The sequence below is a fragment of the Mesoplodon bidens genome, assembly GCF_964165515.1.
Source record: "Mesoplodon bidens genome assembly, chromosome: 2".
Taxonomy (NCBI): domain Eukaryota; kingdom Metazoa; phylum Chordata; class Mammalia; order Artiodactyla; family Ziphiidae; genus Mesoplodon; species Mesoplodon bidens.
The window spans coordinates 133,591,897-133,610,984 of record NC_138177.1 but is presented as its reverse complement, the minus strand read 5'-3'; the positions used below and the strand labels follow the sequence as shown (position 1 = coordinate 133,610,984).

General features: G+C 37.7%; 1 protein-coding gene across 1 annotated transcript in view; it reads left to right on the top strand.

Annotated features, from left to right (window-relative positions):
- The window catches only part of PATJ (PATJ crumbs cell polarity complex component), a 348,566-nt gene that overhangs the window by 181,999 nt on the left and 147,479 nt on the right, over nucleotides 1-19,088 (top strand). The window contains exon 27 of the mRNA XM_081223688.1: nucleotides 17,647-17,843. Within this exon, the coding sequence (XP_081079814.1) occupies nucleotides 17,647-17,843 (197 nt within the window). The remainder of the gene's footprint in view (nucleotides 1-17,646; nucleotides 17,844-19,088) is intronic.

Below are 19,088 nucleotides of genomic sequence, written 5' to 3'. Positions count from 1 at the left end.
GTCATTATTTAAAAATTAAATATTAAAATATACAATGTACTTTGCAACCGTATGCCTGTTACTTAAACTCTCTTAGCCTGTTGCTTTATTTTTAAAATAAAGACAATGATAATAATTTTAGAAAGCAATGCTATGTAATTAAAACTGGTTTGTGTGGTACTTTAAGGAGCTCTCCAACTGCAAGAGCTAAGGGAGGAGAGTTATAGCTGGTTAGGGAACAAAACAGGTACAATTCCTACTATTACATTAAGCTAGGCACTTTATATATACTCTTTAATTCTATCTTCTCAAATTCGTGGGACAAGTGATTGTTCTTTTTTAAAAAATGGAATGTGAAGTTGAGTGACTTGCAGAAGGTCAACAGATGCAATGTGGCATCAGTGGAATTCGAACAGTACTTCTTTTTTGACTTCACCATGTGAAGATCTTTCTAAAGCTTGTGTACTTTTTTTTGATTGACTCTGGCTCCATATACCTAAAAGATAGTGTTTCTAATAATATTAAAACATGAATTACCCAAAAAAGTTGTTCTCAGCTTAATTTTGGAGTCTTTTATTACAATTTTATTCTTAGGGAAAATAAAACTGTTTATTAGAAATTTTGATTAACCTAAATAACCTGTTTCTTGACTAATTCAGATAATGAAGAATTTGTAAGTTTGTGTTTCCATAATTTATTCATACATTTATGCTGCACCTCCTCTGGGCCAGTAACTCTAACTCGACAAAGCAGGTAGTTTCTCCCCTTATGATAGCAGAGGGCACAAACAATAAACAACTGAAGACACCTACACAAAATACTGTTAGGTCGCAACTAGAATTCCACTTCTTCCCTGAATCTTGCTCTGATGGTTATTGGAACTAATATGTATGTACAGGGCCCTGGGCAAACATAACCAGATGGTTTCCTAAGCAGGTGAGCAGAGGGAAATGTGCTTCCAAAGTATCAGTTCCTAAGGGGGCCAGGTAAACTTGGCAAATATTACGTTATATTCCTTTTTCTGCATTCTACTACAGTTTGCTTTAATTATTGGAAACCCATTTCCCCCCCTCCAGAAAATATAATTAAACACCTTAATGCTGTCAGTGCCACTGTTGATCACCGTGATCTGTTGCCAGTGTAGAGCTTTTGCTGAGCATTATTGCATGACTAGGTAACGACCAAGAAGCAAAATCAGCCCAACTCTAACACAGTTCTACTATGCTATAACCATAATGAACTTGCAACTCTGAGCTTTTATAGTGATTAAAGAGCCATATTCTATGTTCTCTTGATATTTAAAATGTACAACAAATGATTGTAAAGAGTGCTTTTTTAAAAATTAATTTTATTAGAGTATAGTTGCTTTACAATGTTGTGTTAGTTTTTACTGTACAGCAAAGTGAATCAGCTATACATATACATTTATCCCCTCTTTTTTGGATTTCCTTCCCATTTAGGTCACCACAGAGCAATGAGTAGAGTTCCCTGTGCTATACAGTAGGTTCTCATTAGTTATCTATTTTTTACATAGTATCAGTGTATATATGTCAATCCCAATCTCCCAATTCATCCCACCCTTCTTTCCGCCGGGTATCCATACGTTTGTTCTCTATGTCTTTGTCTCTTTTTCTGCTTTGCAAATAAGATCATCTATACCATTTTTCTAGATTCCACATATATGCGTTAATATACGATATTAGTTTTTCTCTTTCTGACTTACTTCACTCTATATGGAACCTCCATACTGTTCTCCCTAGTGGCTGTATCAATTTACATTCCCACCAACAGAGCAAGAGGGTTTCCCTTTTCTCCACACCCTCTCCAGAATTTATTGTTTACAGATTTATTTTTTAATTAGTTTTGGCTTTTCTCAGTGCTGTTTTCAAAATCAAAACATTACTGGTGTGTCTCAAGACTTAGTAAAAATCTGAGGTCAGTAACAATCAAGCTCTTTTTATACCTTGTTTTCCAGCATCTCTAAGGGTCATTAAGGCGTTTTGAGCTTGGTTGGAGACTTCTCTTGGTTTTTAGACATTTTTCTTTAATGTGTTTAAGAATTACATAGAGATATGTTTATAAAAAATAAAGTGATGACTCCTTGGCTGTATCACAAGATTTAGATTTTGTAGATGTGACATGGAGCCCAGTCAACTGCATTTTATACACAACTACCTTGGGTGATCTGTGGACCACACTTTGGGAAACACTGGTTTGGGAGTAATGGTGCTGTTGCAGAAAGGCCTCACTGGGCATATCCATCAAGACTGATGATGTGTGATACAGCCACTATGGAGAACAGTATGGAGGTTCCTTAAAAAACTAAAAATAGAACTACCATACGACCCAGCAATCCCACTACTGGGCATGTACCCTGAGAAAACTATAATTCAAAAAGAGTCATGTACCAAAATGTTCATTGCAGCTCTATTTACAATAGCCAAGACATGGAAGCAACCTAAGTGTCCATCAACAGATGAATGGATAAAGAAGATGTGGCACATATATACAATGGAATATTACTCAGCCATAAAAAGGAATGAAACAGTTATTTGTAGTGAGGTGGATGGACCTAGAGACTGTCATACAGCATGAAGTAAGTCAGAAAGAGAAAAACAAATACCGTATGCTAACACATATATATGGAATCTAAAAAAAAAAAAAAAAAAAAACAATGGTTCTGAAGAACGTAGGGGCAGGACAGGAATAAAGACTCAGACCTAGAGAATGGACTTGAGGACATGGGGAGGGGGAAGGGTAAGCTGGGACGAAGTGAGAGAGTGGCATGGACATATATACACTACCAAATGGAAGATAGATAGGTAGTGGGAAGCAGCTGCATGGCACAGGGAGATCAGCTTGGTACTTTGTGACCATCTAGAGGGGTGGGATAGGGAGGGTGGGAGGGAAACGGAAGAGGGAGGAGACATGGGAACATATGTATATGTATAACTGATTCACTTTGTTATAAAGCAGAAACTGACACACCATTGTAAAGCAATTATACTCTAATAAAGATGTTAAAAAAAAAAGACTGATGATGTGAACCTATATATTTGAGCATGGGTGCAAATGTAACCATCTTCCTTACTTAGGGTGGATTAACTTTCCTGCATGCTCATTTCATTTTATATTTTAAGCCTAAAGGTAGTCAGTGAGCTTGCACTTTGCCTTTGTAGATAGATCATTTGTCAACTGCATCTGCCTCCCTGAATGATTGCCTTGCCCCACATCCCTCATTATCAGAGGGGTTTAGCAGACTGGTCAGTTTTATCATAGCATGAAATAAGGAATTGGGATGAGATTTGTGAAAATGAGAGGCAAAGACAGCCCACCTACAACTTCAGTTTAAACCTGGCCTAATTGCCCCAGTATCTGAGACTTAGAATAGTGAATCTGGCCTAATTAATGAGCACTTTTGGATTCCATTCCTGGTTTTGCTGTTTGTTTCCAATTGACCTCTCTCATCTTTGGTGTCCTTGATCATGAATGCCCTGGACTGGTTTGTTTCCTTCTCCAAACTAAATGTGATTCTTAAGAGTTTAGATAGCGATTACAGAAGTCAGATCTTTCTTTGCCTGCTGTTAAGTGATGGAAAGAAACAGCCCAATCATATTTGGAATTTCTTATGCTTTTGATAGTACCTAATTCCATCTTTATTCCTTTCTCTTTTAATTCACCCTTATATCCTTAGCAGGTAGCCTAATGCCTGGCCCAGAGCAGGCATTCAATATATATATATATTTTTTTGTAGGAATAAATAGAGTGGAGTCGCTCCTTTCTCTGATTCCTTAAGTTCCCTTTTCTATTCCAGCTAGCACCTTAACCCAGTTTATATCCATTTCCTGTCACTCTTGGGTTGCATAGTAATGGCCTCCTAAATGGTCAGGTTCCCCATTCCTCTCCTCTGAGCCATCCTCCCCAGAATTGAGTGCTAATTCATCCTCAAAGAGTGTTCAAAGTGTTTCATCCCTCTCTGCCTTATCTAGCAGCAGTTCCAGGCTTACTTCCCCTTCATTCTTGAGCTCCAGGCCGAATTCAGCTTCTCTCTGTTGTTGATACAACAAACCAGCCCATTTAAACTAAATCGTCACCTCCTTGTGCTTCACTCCTTGTCTTCAAGGATCGGACCTTAGTTTCCTTGTTCCTCTTAACCTTCCTTTACCTCAGATATCCAAACAGTTCATAAGCCTTATTGATTTTTTCTTTCGAATTATTTCCTACCACCACATGTGAGCTGAATTCTAATTTTTTCTCCACCAGTTTTTTTTTATAGTCTTTCTCTTGGTCTTCCTCTTTTCTCATCTCTCCTCTTCAAGTTGTGCTATGTGTACTGCTGCAAATTAATCTTCCAAAGGCTAGACTATGGGGATTGCCTGTGTGTGTTCTAGGTCTCCCCCTAAATCATGAATTCCAAAGGGACTGAGGCAGGTTTCAGAGTTCACTTCTGCCACTGTACTACATGTGGACACAGCATGCTTCTCCATCTTTCTTATGTGGTGGGTAAGCATATGGGATTTGGAGTGAGGAAGACCCGAATCTGAACTCTAGGTCTGCCAATCCCTAAATGCGAGTTTGGGCAAGTTCCATAACCTCCATGATCCTCAGTTTCATCATCTGTAAGATGGGATGATTATACCTTATAGGATTGTTAGGAGGGTTTTATTTTGCTTTTCTTTTAGTTGTGAAAATTTTCAAACATTTGCAAACCTGAAGGAGAACAGTGAGTGAATTCCCATATATTGTTCTCCTGGACGTAGTAATTAACCAGGTTTTGCTGTAGTATTTGTTTTACCTATCCTTTATTTTTCTTTTATTTTTCTTTATTGAAATGGTTTAAAACCATTCTCAGACTTGTCATTTCATTCATACATATACATCTCTTAAAGTACAACTATAATATTGTGCAGTGTATATTATGCAATATGTATAATTGTGTATATATACAATACATAAACACACAGTATAACCCAATAATTGTTTGGTTTTATCTAATATATAATCCATAATCAAATTTCTTTATTGTCTCAAAATGTAGTTGGCTTGTTCAAATCAGAATTCAAACAAGATTCTCACATTGCATTATTTTATTAAGTCTCTTTTAAAAAAATAAGTTTATTGAAATATATACAAGCAGAAAACTGTACCACAGTTTGATGAATTTTCACCCACCAAACAGAACATTACTACCACCCAGAATCACTTCATGCTCCCCTTTGATTCACTCTTTCTTCTCTCTTCCCCAAAGGTCAACACTGTCAACTGTCTTGACTTCTAAAGCCATAGATTAGCTTTGCCTGTTTTTAAATTTGATAAAAATGGAATCGTGCGGTGTATACACTTTTCTTTCTTGGTTCCTTTCACTCAACAGTATGTTTCTAATATTCAAACATGTTGTTGCCTATAGCAGTACTTGTTTGTTTTCATTATTGAATAAAGTTCCACTGTATGGATATGCCACAATTTGTTTATCCAATTTACTGAGAATGGATGTCTTGAGGACTATATTTCATAATACCAAATACGCAAAGGGATCAACACAGTGTCTAACAGAGAAAGTTCAACTGATATTAATACAGTGCCTTATGTTTAAAATTTGCTCATTGCATATTGATTCATTTGAATTTTGTTTCATCTAATGGGAAAATTTTAGATTTTCACTATTGAGTATTTTTTTTCTCACACTATGGTCTCTTAAGGAAATAATTGTAATGATTCTTGTTCTAATTGACAGCCTGAATTATGTCACTTTAAAATTATGGTTGCTCGGGCTTCCCTGGTGGCGCAGTGGTTGAGAGTCAGCCTGCCGATGCAGGGGACACGGGTTCGTGCCCCGGTCCAGGAAGATCCCACATGCCGCGGAACGGCTAGGCCCGTGAGCCATGGCCGCTGAGCCTGCGCATCCGGAGCCTGTGCTCTGCAATGGAAGAGGCGACAACAGTGAGAGGCCCGCATACTGCAAAATAATAAATAAATAAATAAAAATTAAAAATTAAAAAAAATAAAATTATGGTTGCTTTCCTTTTGCATTCTTGTATCTAAAATGGATTGAATTTTTGTGAATGAAAGGAAGGAAATGACTTAACTTTTCTGTTTTCCTTCCGAGTTCTATATATACTTTTTGTTTAATTCTAGCCCTGACTCTCACCTGAGATTATTGACTCCAGAGCCGAAGTCTTTGGTTTCAAATCCCTATTTTACCACTCACTAGCTGTGTTACTGTGCAGGTTACCTATCCTCTCTGTGCCTTTGTTTCCTCATCTGTATATTTGGGGATAATAATATCTATATCACAGGGTTTTCATAAAAATTAAATGAGTTAAACTATAGTAAAGTGCTTACAACAATGTCTAGCTGTTATTTTCATACTTAACTGTAGTTCTCATGTTTTGTGTCTTAATTATTAATTTCTATCTGTAGGTCCACATGATATTATCAAATTTATATACTCCAAAAACATCTATATTTAAGAGGAAAGTTTGTTTATTTGTGACATCAAATATGGTTTCTTTACGCTGACACATTTTCATTATTTTCTTTATTTGGTCTGGAATTTCACTTGAGATTTGCTCCTTCCTGCTAGAGTTCATGTGCTGTTTCTTCTGATTGGTTATGAGGGTTTTTTTCCATATGTTTTTACTTCTTAAATCTGCATGTACTAACAGAGAACTGAAAGTTGGTTACTGTGTAAGAAAATTAGGTTAAGAGATGCTTCTCATAACCTGATTATTTAAAAGTGGAAAGGTTGTATTTAATGTATAAGAAACATATTTAAGTATTTTATCTGGAAACAGACCAGGTAACTAAATGCTTCTAAAATTGTATTGGGTCATTATTCTGGTGTGTTGAACATTTGTTATTAAAATACTGGGCAGTGACTTGAATTGTTTCTTTCTTGGGAGAAGGGCTCTGTTACTTAGCAACACCTAATATCCTATGATGATACAAAAACACCCTGAGACCATACTGGAGAAATGTTATTGGCTTTTGTGGACAAGGAAAAACGCTGATGCTTTGATACAGAATTATGAGCAAATTGGGATTCCTTTCTTCAGATAACATTGTCACAGGGCTGGAAAATCCATGTTTAAAGCAAGTGTACCTATTCAGCTGAGTCAAAAGACTGTTCTCTCTCTCTAGCTATTCTAGTCTGATGTTCATTCAGAGGTACTTGAGTAAAGCCTGGTGCCAAAAGAAGTGGGTTACTTATCTCCTAATCTCTGATTTGTATTTAGAAATGGAAGGCATCTAGGTTATTTGGGATAGGAACTACTACCACGTGACTAACACACTGTGGAAGTCAATGAAAGTCAATATAAAGGTTGGCTGTTTGTTACAAATATTCCTAGGAAATACCAGTAACAGGTATGTTACTAAAAGCTAATACTTACATGATTTGTGTGTGTGTGTGGAGGGGGGTGGGTGTTTGTGTATAGGAAACAAAGTATGGGTTCTTTGTATTTTTTTTTCTTAATTTTAGAGAAGAAACCCATTGGCTTCAATATTATTTTATTATTTTTAGTAGTAGTAGTATTTTACTCTTTACCCCACCTCTTCAATTTTTTTTAGTGAAATCAAAATTAATAAGTTTTGGGTAAACTGTTCTCTTTATACCTTCCCCCCCACATATCCTTTTCCTCACTCACTGGTTGCCATGGAAACAACTCCCTGCAGCTCTTAGAGCAAATGCCAGGCAGTGTGGGTTTCCCCTGTAGTGAGATCACATGTCTGAGGCTGTAGAGCAGTTTGTGCTGACTCAGCCATGCACAGGATGACCTCAGCTATGATTTCTCTCTTAAATGCTGAGTGAACAAACTTGCTTGTGGTGTCTTGATTTTTCAAAGATGAGAATTCAGGTCTGCTTTCCCCCCACACACTAATTTTGTTTTCCTTCTCCCCTTTTGAAATTCTAGATCACCTTTTTTTTATACCCACAGAGTAGAAGCAATTGGTAATGGAAGTTACAGAAAACATATGAAATTGGAGAAGGAGAGGTGCAGCCTAGGAGGCTGGGAGATAGAGGGAGAAAGACTGAGATTGAGATTTCAAAGTAATCTGTTGTATAGTCAAGATAAATCTCTTATTTAATCCTGAGATATGATTGTGGAGCCAGATATAATCTCCATAACAGATTAGTTTTGTGTCAGGCATATTTAAAGGCTGCCTTAAATTTGGTATCTGTGAACTTTATGGTTGACTGTCATGTCTGCTGTAGAAAAAAATTTTTGCATTGCATGGGAGATTAGTCTGTTACTTACAGACTCAGCTGCCCGTGAGAATCATCTAAGGACCTTGTTACAAAGAAAACTTTACCCTGTTTCTAAATTTTTCCCCAGACTTACTGGCTCAGGATCTGCTGGTGGAGCCCAGTCATGATTCTGTTTTATAGGCTCTAAGGGTAATTTTTAGGTAGCCAGCCTGGCAGATAATCTAAGGAGACTAAGCCTGGGAACCACTGTTTGAGTTCCCTTAAGTGAACTTCTTATTATTTAAAATTCTACCAGTCTAAGAGATAGCTGTGATGTGAGAGTGCAAAGCTCTTAGGTTCAGCAGACCTGGCCCAAACACTGGCCAAATCACCTTAACTCTCTGAAGTGTCAGTCCACTCACCTGCAAAAGGAGGTGTTTTCAAAGATGTGGGAAGGATTCAATGACATGATGAACTGTGAAATGTTTTTTTCATGTAAGGAGATATACGATAATATGGGTATTCTAAAGATAGCTTCTTTTACTGAGGGAGAAATTGGATATCATTTTTGTTCTTGGAGATGTTATTGGAGAAATTTAACATGATCTGGTAAAGAAAAATTGAACTACAAACTAGAAGACCTTAGTTTCTAGCTATAAATTAGCATTATAGCATTATATTCATTTCTTCAGTCTTATTTTTATAAACTGGGGAGGGTGCGTGCTGTAAGAGAAGGTAGCTTTACACGATACCTTAGCTTCTTTTGCTTGATTTAAAAGTCTCTGGGGGCTTCCCTGGTGGCGCAGTGGTTGAGAGTCCGCCTGCCGATGCAGGGGACGCGGGTTCGTGCCCCGGTCTGGGAAGATCCCACATGCCGCGGAGCGGCTAGGCCCGTGAGCCATGGCTGCTGAGCCTGCGCATCCGGAGCCTGTGCTCTGCAAGGGGAGAGGCCACAACAGTGAGAGGCCCGCCTACCGCAAAAAAAAAAAAAAAAAAAAAAAAGTCTCTGGTTTTATGATGTGGTGAAAACATGGCATTTAATTTATCTGAAGAGTTGGACCTGTCATCTTTTAAGTCCCTTGTAGTTATGGGTTTGAATAAACATTGTAGGATAACTCAAATTCTGAGGCCTGAAAATCGTAATACAAATTTAACTGGAAATTAAAGATCATATGTGTTACAGAGCATTTGGCATTTTTTTTGTGTACATGACCACTTAATCTCCTTTATTACACTTACAAATAAAATACTTGTCCACAATATTTTCTTAAGACTTCTTTCTTTCTCTTTTTTTTTTTTTTTGCGGTATGCAGGCCTCTCACTGTTGTGGCTTCTCCCGTTGCGGAGCACAGGCTCCAGATGCGCAGGCTCAGCGGCCATGGCTCACGGGCCCAGCCGCTCTGCGGCATGTGGGATCTTCCCGGACTGGGGCACGAACCCGTGTCCCCTGCATCGACAGGCGGACTCTCAACCACTGTGCCACCAGGGAAGCCCTAAGACTTCATTTTTTTAGAGTAGTTTAGGTTCATAGCAAAATTGAAAAGGAGGTACAGAATTTTCCATATACCCCCTGCCCTACACATACATAGCCTCCACTGTTATAAAAATCTCCCACCAAAGTGGTATATTTGTCACAATTGATTAACCCACATTGACACGTCATATTCACCCAAAGTCAGTAGTTTACCTTAGTATTCACTCTTGGTGTTGTATATTCTAAGAGTTTGGAAAAATGTATAATGACATGTATGTATCATTATAGTATCACACAGAATACTTTCGCTGTTCTAAAAATCCTCTGCACTCTGCTTCTACATCATATTGAAACTGGAATGCAAAGTTGTCTTCGTTACTAACATATATTATTATTATTATTTAACATCTTTATTGGGGTATAATCGCTTTACAGTGCTGTGTTAGTTTCTGCTATATAACAAAGTGAATCAGCTATACATATACATATATCCCCATATCCCCTCCCTCTTGCATCTCCCTCCCACCCTCCCTATCCCACCCCTCTAGGTGGTCACAAAGCACCGAGCTGATCTCCCTGTGCTATGCGGCTGCTTCCCACTAGCCATCTGTTTTACATTCGGTCGTGTATATATGTCAATGCCACTCTCACTTCGTCCCAGCTTACGCTTCCCCCTCTCCGTGTCCTCAAGTCCATTCTCTAGGTCTGCGTCTTTATTCCTGTCCTGCCCCTAGGTTCTTCAGAACCATTTTTTTTTTTAGATTCCATATATGTGTTAGCATACGGTGTTTGTTTTTCTCTTTTTGACTTCACTCTGTATGACAGACTCTCAGTCCATCCACCTCACTGCAAATAACTCAATTTCATTTCTTTTTATGGCTGAGTAATATTCCATTGTATATATGTGGCATCTGGCATTTTTATTGTCTTACTGCTCTTCCTGTTTTATGATGCACCAAGAAAAGATAGAGAGAGAGAAAGAAAGAAAGAAAAGATAAAGTATCAATCTCTTTGCTTTTCGTTTCTTCAGTTTAATAGAGTTGATTTTTAAAAGATATTGTATACATAGTCCTAATGGATTTTGTTACTTTTGAATACAAATCCAAAGAAGAAACAAGCTGTTTTTCTACTTCCTTTAACTGAAAGAATGCATTGTCTTTGAAACAAATTGCATGTGTCTAATGGTTTTAGGTCTCAGATGGCTTTTATGTAGCATTGTTTGGGGTATTGGCAGAAATGTAGGCAGAGCAATTGAAGAAGACCTTAGATATCATCTGTCTATGCTTCCAACAGGCATATATTGTATATATTAACCACCTAATATATGTCAGGCACTGTTAAGTGCAGAAGACAGCAGTGTGCTACATGTACAAGGAACTTTGGATTTTATATTATAGGATAGGGCAATAGAAAGAAAGCAGAAATCTAAAAAGATACTTTCAGATAGTACTGTGAAGACAGACAAAACTGGGTTTGCATCCTTATTATATCAGTTTCTAGCTGGGTGACCTTTGGCAAGGTCACAGTCTTATTTCCCATATCTAGATGCAGTGATGACAATTTCTACCTGATAGGATGGTTTTTAGCATAATTAGAGAAAATTTATTGGATGATTTGAGTGCAGTTTCTGCAACTTAGCAGGTCCCCAATAAATTATTACTGAAACTTCATAACTTTTCAAGGATACTCAGCTCTTAATTGTTCTAGGATTTGCTTCTTTGCTGAGCTTTGTTCTGTTGAGCTTACCCCCTTCTCCTATTTAAAAAAAAAAAAAGATTATTTTAAAAGTCAAGGAAAGCTGAATAACCCATGTTTAGGTAAGTAAAGTTGGAGGAAGTTGGATGCAGGATTATTGGAAATGTCAGCTAAAATGAGTTTTAAGCATTATGCAGTAGAAGTTATATATGACCAGTAGAATGAGAGTTGGCTAGAATATCTATGATATTCAGTGTAGTTTGCAGACATTAATTGGTTTTCCTGACGATACAGTGAAATGGATGGGTGACTTCAGCCTGGTATTTTTCTCATAGTTTTTCTCTCTCTGAATTAGAATTATTGATATGTATGCTTGTCTCCAATGATAGATTTTAAGGTCCTTGAAAACAAATTCAGTAGTGTGCCCTTCACATCACAAGCCTGACATGAATTTGGATTCAATCAATATTTGTTAATTGAAAAAATGGGAATATGCCAGTGTCAGAACAAAACAATTGGCCAGAAAAATAGGGCTGGAGGTTTCAAAAGTTTGGGATAACAAATCTACAACTTAGTCCCTTGGTGGAATGTTGATAAGGGAACCAATTTTTTGAAGGGTCTTTTAAGCCTATAGATAGGGTTGTTTTTTTTTAATAATTGTCATAAAATATACATAACAAATACACCATTTTAACTACTTTTAAGTGTACAGTTCAGTGGCATTAAGTACATTCACATTGTTGTGCAACTGTGACCACCATCCACCTCCAAAACTTTTTCATCTTCCCAAATTGAAACTATGGAAAGGGTTTTAATTCCACACTTGGCTGGCACACAATTTTTTTTTTTTTTAGCTGATTTCTTCATTATTGTGTAAATTTAGATCATGAGCTCATGTTTAGCTAAACAGCTGACCTTGTAAGAGGCTTATGTGTGAACGCTCATAAGTTTCAGCAGAAAGTCGGCAAAGATTTATTTGTTTCCCTCCAATGAGTTGCCCGCGAGGACCCCGTTTTCTACAAGTGTTAGTCCAATACTCCCTCTAGAGGCAGGGGACTCAGACAGGGCTGCTTTGCGGCCCCCGATCTGGGGCAGGGGCAGTGGGTGGCCTGTGGCCCGGGCAGGAGCCTCTCCGCGTGTGTCCCAGGGACACAACTGCCTGCGAACTTCGGTCACCTGGCAGGAAGATACGATGCCCAGACCTATGGTTAGCTGTGCAGCGAGGTGTACTGCGCGGACAGGTTCCACACACACTTCAAGTAAGAGGGCGGCCTGAGTGGAAAGGTGAGAGTTTGGGCACCTGTGCAGACAAAGAAGGCGCCCTTTGGTCTGGGCCTAAATGCTTGTGACACCCCAATGCGCCTGCCGGGTTCTGAGGGCCCTGGCACACAATTTTAAAGTCACCTCAATGACCTATGAACCATGGGACAGTCACTTGAAACAGTGATGTTGTTCCTTTGCTCCTCAAGAAGTTGTCCTTGGGACTCCTCAATATAAGTAACTCAAAGAAGAGAATCCGGGGAATAATGATGCTAGAGCCCCTTCCTCTCCTGATTCCCATTGGAGGACTGTGTGCCTGCTTCCTTCATGCCATCATGGGGAACCACTGTTTCCTTTCACAAGTCTCAGTTTTCTTCAAGATAGACAAAGTTAAAGAAGAAAAAGGTAGCTTTGTCACCAACTTTAACTTAAAACCTCAATATAACTAAATGATGAAAATGAAATCATGGTTGTGTTGTTCCCCTAACATTTGGACCCTATGTCCTAGGAATTTTTAGTTAACATCCATTTTAAGGTAACAACCCTATTTTACAAATAAGTTAGTAGAGGTTCAGTATTCCACCAAGGAACCAGTGGTGTTAAGTGCCTCAGCTAGGACTTGAACCAAATTCTGACCCTTTAGCCCTTGCTGTTTCTATTCAGCCACAAGAATACATTGATAGAGATTCACCTTTTGTAGCACAGTTTGAGTTGTTCATCATTTGTGATAGAGCCACATTTTACCAAAGGAGGATCCCTCGTGTCATTAATCATTTACATGTCTAAGCAGTTGAATGTGTAGTTAATGGCCATGAAGGTTATTTTTTTTTTTCTCTGAAGGTTGAACAAGTCAGACAAACTTTGGAACCTGGAAGTCTTTTTATATTAATTTAACACTAAAACCTTTCTCAGCTCATTCTTTTTTTCAGTCCCAGGGGCAGAAGACTGCACTAAATATAATCCTTTATAGCATGTTACCATCATTGGCCATCTGAGAGTCCCTTTTTGGTTTTCTTTGCTCCCTTGTATTCCTGTCTGTTTACACCCAGTATAATTAACCATTCTATTGTGTTAAATATTTGTGTTTTTGTATATGCACTTGCAAAATATGTGTTGTGGTTTTTGTGCAGAATGTTAATTCGCATAAATATTATTACATAATGATGTTGACCCCATTCTCTTTTTTCCCCATTTCACTCAGCACTATTTTGAAAATATCTTTATGTTAATACTAACATTAATTTATTATTAACTATTAATTTATGTCAAACACGAGAACTTTAAAGTTATTTTTTTGTCATTATAGTTTTTCATAGTTTTATTGCACTATGTCCAAAGACACAGCCTGTATGATATTGATTTTTTTGAGACTTATTGAAGTTTCTTTTATGATCCAATACAGTCTGTTTCTTTAATTGTTCTGTGTGTGCCTCTCCCAAAACGTGTATTTTCTGTCTGTCAGATGTCACAGTCTCTTACATATAATACCTTGTGCTTATTGTGTTGTTAGTCTTCAGTTTCTTTTTTTTAAGATCTTTTTCTGCTTTATTATTTTCTGAGAAGGATGTGTTAAAATTTTGTTTTATTTGTTTCCTTAACTGTGGTATCATTTCTTAACCATCTTACCCTATAAATCCTATAAACAATACAGGTGAAAGTATAACTGCTCTGGTTGAATCTGGGAGAACAGGTCTTAAATCGAGTGTCCCCTCAAGGCCCCATCCCCAGAGTACCTCAAGGCACCTCTGCAGAGTCCCTAAACTGGAATATTCTTTCTTTTTTAAAAAATTTATTTATTTTATTCATTTATTTTTGGCTGCATTGGGTCTTTGTTGCTGCACGCGGGCTTTCTCTAGTTGCAGCAAGCGGAGGCTACTCTTCACTGCGCAGGCTTCTCACTGCAGTGGCTTTTCTTATGGAGCACGGGCTCTAGGCACGCGGGCTTCAGTAGTTGTGGCACACAGGCTCAGTAGTTGTGGCTCACGGGCTCTAGAGCACAGTCTCAGTAGTTGCGGCACACAGGCTTAGTTGCTCCGTGGCATGTGGGATCTTCCCAGACTGGGGCTCGAACCCGTGTCCCCTGCATTGTCAGGCAGATTCTTAACCACTGCACCACCAGGGAAACCCTGGAATATTATTTCTGTAAACAACCTGTCAATTAATCTTTTAACCTTGTACTCTTATTTCTTGTCACCCACCCACTAACCCAAACAATTTTCCGTTCAAAGCCAGATGGGCTTTCACATTCTCTTCCTCACCCACCTGCATAGATGCTTTTCCCTTGTCATTACATCTACCAGGACTCTTCTTCACATAACCAAACTCTGTACCTTATTCAAAACCCTTCTTGTTTATGTAAACAATGAAAACAGTAACTCGAAAGGGTATACACACCCCAGTGTTCATAGAAGCATTATTTACAATAGCCAAAGAACCTAAGTGTCCATCCATAGATGAATGGGTAAAAGAGATGTGGTATATATATACACAGTGGAATACTACTCAGCCATAAAAAAGAAGATCTTGCCATTTGTGACAACACAGGTGGACCTAGAAGGTATTACACTAAGTCAGATAAAGAAAGATAAATACTATATGATTTCCCATAGACGTGGAATCTAAAAAATAAAACAAATGAACAAACTAAATAAAACAGAAGCAGACTCATAGATACAGAGAGTAAACTGGTGGTCACCAGAGGTGGGTGGTGGTTGGGCAAAATAGGTGAAGGGGATTAAGAGGTACAAACTTCCAGTTATAAATAAGTCATGGGATGCAATGTACAGCATAGGGAATATGGTCAATAATATTGTAATAACTTTGTGTGGTGATAGGTGGTTAACAGACTTATTATGGTGATCAATTTGTAATGTATATAAATGTTGAATCACTATGTTGTACACCTGAAACTAATATAATATTGTATGTCAACTATACTTTAATTTAAAAAATAAGAGAAAAAAACATTCTCAAATTCTGCTTCTTCCAGAAAATCTCTTCTAGCCATATCAATTCTTAGAACTCTAAAAGCAATTATTGCTAACACAATTAATTTAATGCTTATTCACTGACCTAATTCACTAATCATTTAGTATTTATTCAGTGACCGGCACTTGTGGTGGTTGGAATTTCTATTTACATAACTGTAGTTGTTTAATATTTGTTGTATTTGTTTGCTTCCCCTATTTTACTGTAAAAGCATCTTGAGGGTACCATGTGTTTTGTATGCTCTGTTAAGGTACCCACATAGTGGCTTGTTCTTGGTAGTTGACCAACAAAAATACTTTGAGCTTATTTACTTCAGTGTTGATATGAATAATTTTATTTCTAATTAGAGGACAGTTTTATTACATTGCAAGTTCTTTGTTTTATTGTATTTTGCTAAATGTGTTCTTTATTATTCATAATAAGCATTATCAGTGAAAGTTCTTTAAGATTCTCTTCAAAATCCTTGTAAAGCAGGCAGATTTAACCTCTTTATAAAATAAGCAGTCATTAAAAAATAAAGAAATGAATAAAATAAGCAGTCGTTTATCACTCTTTCAATATAAATGTATGCATAAAATAGCTTTTATGGGTTTAAATTTATCTAGTCTTATAAGGCAGTGTTATATCTGGTAAAGTGATGAAATGGACTAGGCTGTCTTCCTTCCCCTACCCCTTAACACTAACTATTCGTGTTAAGTTTTCAACTTGGAAGGTTCCCTCTAAGGACAATAAACTTAAGTCAAGTGTTAGAGCGTAGAGAGTTTCAGGATAGTCACAAGCTACTGCTTGGTTATTCAGCTGATAAGATGATTACATCACATGATGGAGTAGTCAGCAAGCCTCTGAGCCCTGGCAGCACACCTGGCCTGAGCTGGTGCTGTGTGGGGTACAAGGCATGTCTAAAGCAGTATCATTCCCAACACTGACCTGCCAGTGTGGTTTCATTGCACAGAATTGACACAAGTGAAGTATAACCAGCCAAATCCTAAAATAGGTAATTTAGAGCATAAAGTGGAGATTGCAAGGTGAGACAGAAAATCAAATAAAAGAATTATAAAATACCTATAAGTCATGAGCCGTTAAGTTCTTTAAGGTGTATTTTATTTAATTTTCCCAGCTTCATGAAGTGGGTATTATCATGCCCATTTTAAAGAGGAAAAAGTGGAATTCCATAGAGGTAAAATAATATATTAATTATTGGACATTGAGTAAGTGGTAGATTTGTGTATTGAATTCAGATCTGACAAGTAAATCAACATCCTTAATTCCCCTTGTTTTTACTCACATAACACCCAATATTGTTTTTTGTTTGTTTGTTTGTTTGTTTGCGGTACACGGGCCTCTCACTGCTGTGGCCTCTCCGGTTGTGGAGCACAGGCTCCGGATGCACAGGCTCAGCGGCCATGGCTCATGGGCCCAGCCGCTCCGCGGCATGTGGGATCTTCCCGGACCGGGGCACAAACCCGTGTCCTCTGCATCGGCAGGCGGACTCTCAACCACTGCACCACCAGGGAAGCCCCCAATATTGTTCTGTACCCTTTGTATACTTTAAAGAAATGTAATTATTTAGAATTAATTGTTGATTTTCTTTCCTACTGGACTGCAAGTCCATGAGAATAGAACCATATCTGTTTTGTTCAGCATGATATCTCCAAGACCAAACACTTTGCTTGTTAACACAGCTGGTGATCAGTATATATTCTTTGTTTCCCTTTTTCTCTTTTTGGAAGTTGGGGGGTGGCAGGGTAGTGCAGGGAGGCCAGGGTTTCCACCACATTGTGTTGACTCTCTTAGGTAAGAAAATAATATGTAGAAAGTCTAGGCCAGTGTGAACCTGAACAATCAAGGAAGGTCTTACGGGTGAGCCAACCTTGTTAGATGGAGATGAAATAATTTTTAATTGTAACCTATATATAAGGCTATGAATGACCTCAAGTACTTCGCTCTCAAGAAGGGACAATTCATTGTAGAGGCATCATCAAAGATCGGGAAATGCCAGTATCTTGCTAATATAGATTCAAGTGCTCTACTTAAAATTTTTTTACCTTTTTTTTTTTAATAGAAAAAATCAGGCAAAGATATGCAGACCTGCCTGGAGAATTGCACATTATTGAACTTGAAAAGGATAAGAATGGACTTGGACTCAGCCTTGCTGGTAACAAAGACAGGTCACGCATGAGCATATTTGTAGTGGGAATTAACCCCGAAGGACCCGCTGCCACGGACGGCCGAATGCGTATTGGAGATGAACTGTTGGAGGTGAGGGGCATATATTCTTTTTTTTTTTTTCCTACTAGGCTCATTTGATTCTTCTAATAAAATCTGTCCAGTTACTTTTATTATAATGATGACATAAGGGCAAAATTCATATATATATATATATATATATATATATATATACACATACACACACACTCTGTATCTAATATATCCATCCATCTAGGGGCATATATCCTGAATTTCTGTTCTGGTGAGATAAAGGGGTATAGAGGATATTGTATAGGAAAGTGAAGTGAAGGGGAAGAATGTTATAAATTACATTTTCGTCAACTATTTATTATCATTTTCCCAAGCGAGAACAAAAATCATATTGTTGCTTACAGTTGCTGTTTGCTGCTTGAGTAAAAACTAATCTCGCAGGGACTTCCCTGGCAGTCCAGTGGTTAAGACTTAATGCTTCCACTGCAGGGAGCACGGGTTCGATCCCTGGTCGGGGAACTGCATGCTGTGTGGCATGGCCAAAAACCAAAACAAAACCAAAACAAAAACAAAAAAACTAATCTCACAAAATAATTTAGGGGTCCTTAAGTAAAATCTCATGGAAACACATTAAAAGAATAGGGCTTGTTTTTAAATATAAATTCCAGAAGGTTCAAAACTAATTTGTGTGTTAATCTAATGTTATTAGTGTTTATCAAAATCCTCTTCAGCTTCTGAATTAACCGTAAGTATGACATTTCTTTTTGTTATTGTTGTCAGTTAGTTTTTTGTGAAGGTGTTATAGCCAACAAAACTTTTATGAACTGGTTGTCAAGGATTGGCTAATATCTGTGAAGTTGGTAATGTGGTTAAGGCCACAGGTTAAGGAATAAGATTTCTTATTTAGGAATAAGAGAAAGATAAGAGAAGCTCAGAAGATGACTGATCCTCTGCTACTGCTCTGGATGATTTCATCAATAGTCTGAAAAGGTTATCCTCATTTTCTAAGCTTAAAGTCAGGGTTTCTGCTCTGAATTTATCTTAGTTTGATATTTGTTTGCCTGTTCCTCATTCAGCTAACAGTTTTTTGAGTGTCTCTTAGGACTGAACACAAAAAAAAGAGATGAATACATCCAATCCCTTCATTCAAATAGCTCACACTCTCAAGGAAGAAAAGAGACATAAAAAGATTGTCGCATAACAAAAATGAAAAAAAATTACAACAATCGTAACAAGAGCAATATGTACTTGGTACTAGACATAGCTTTACTGTTGAAGTCACAAAGTAAATGAGGTGTTGGGATT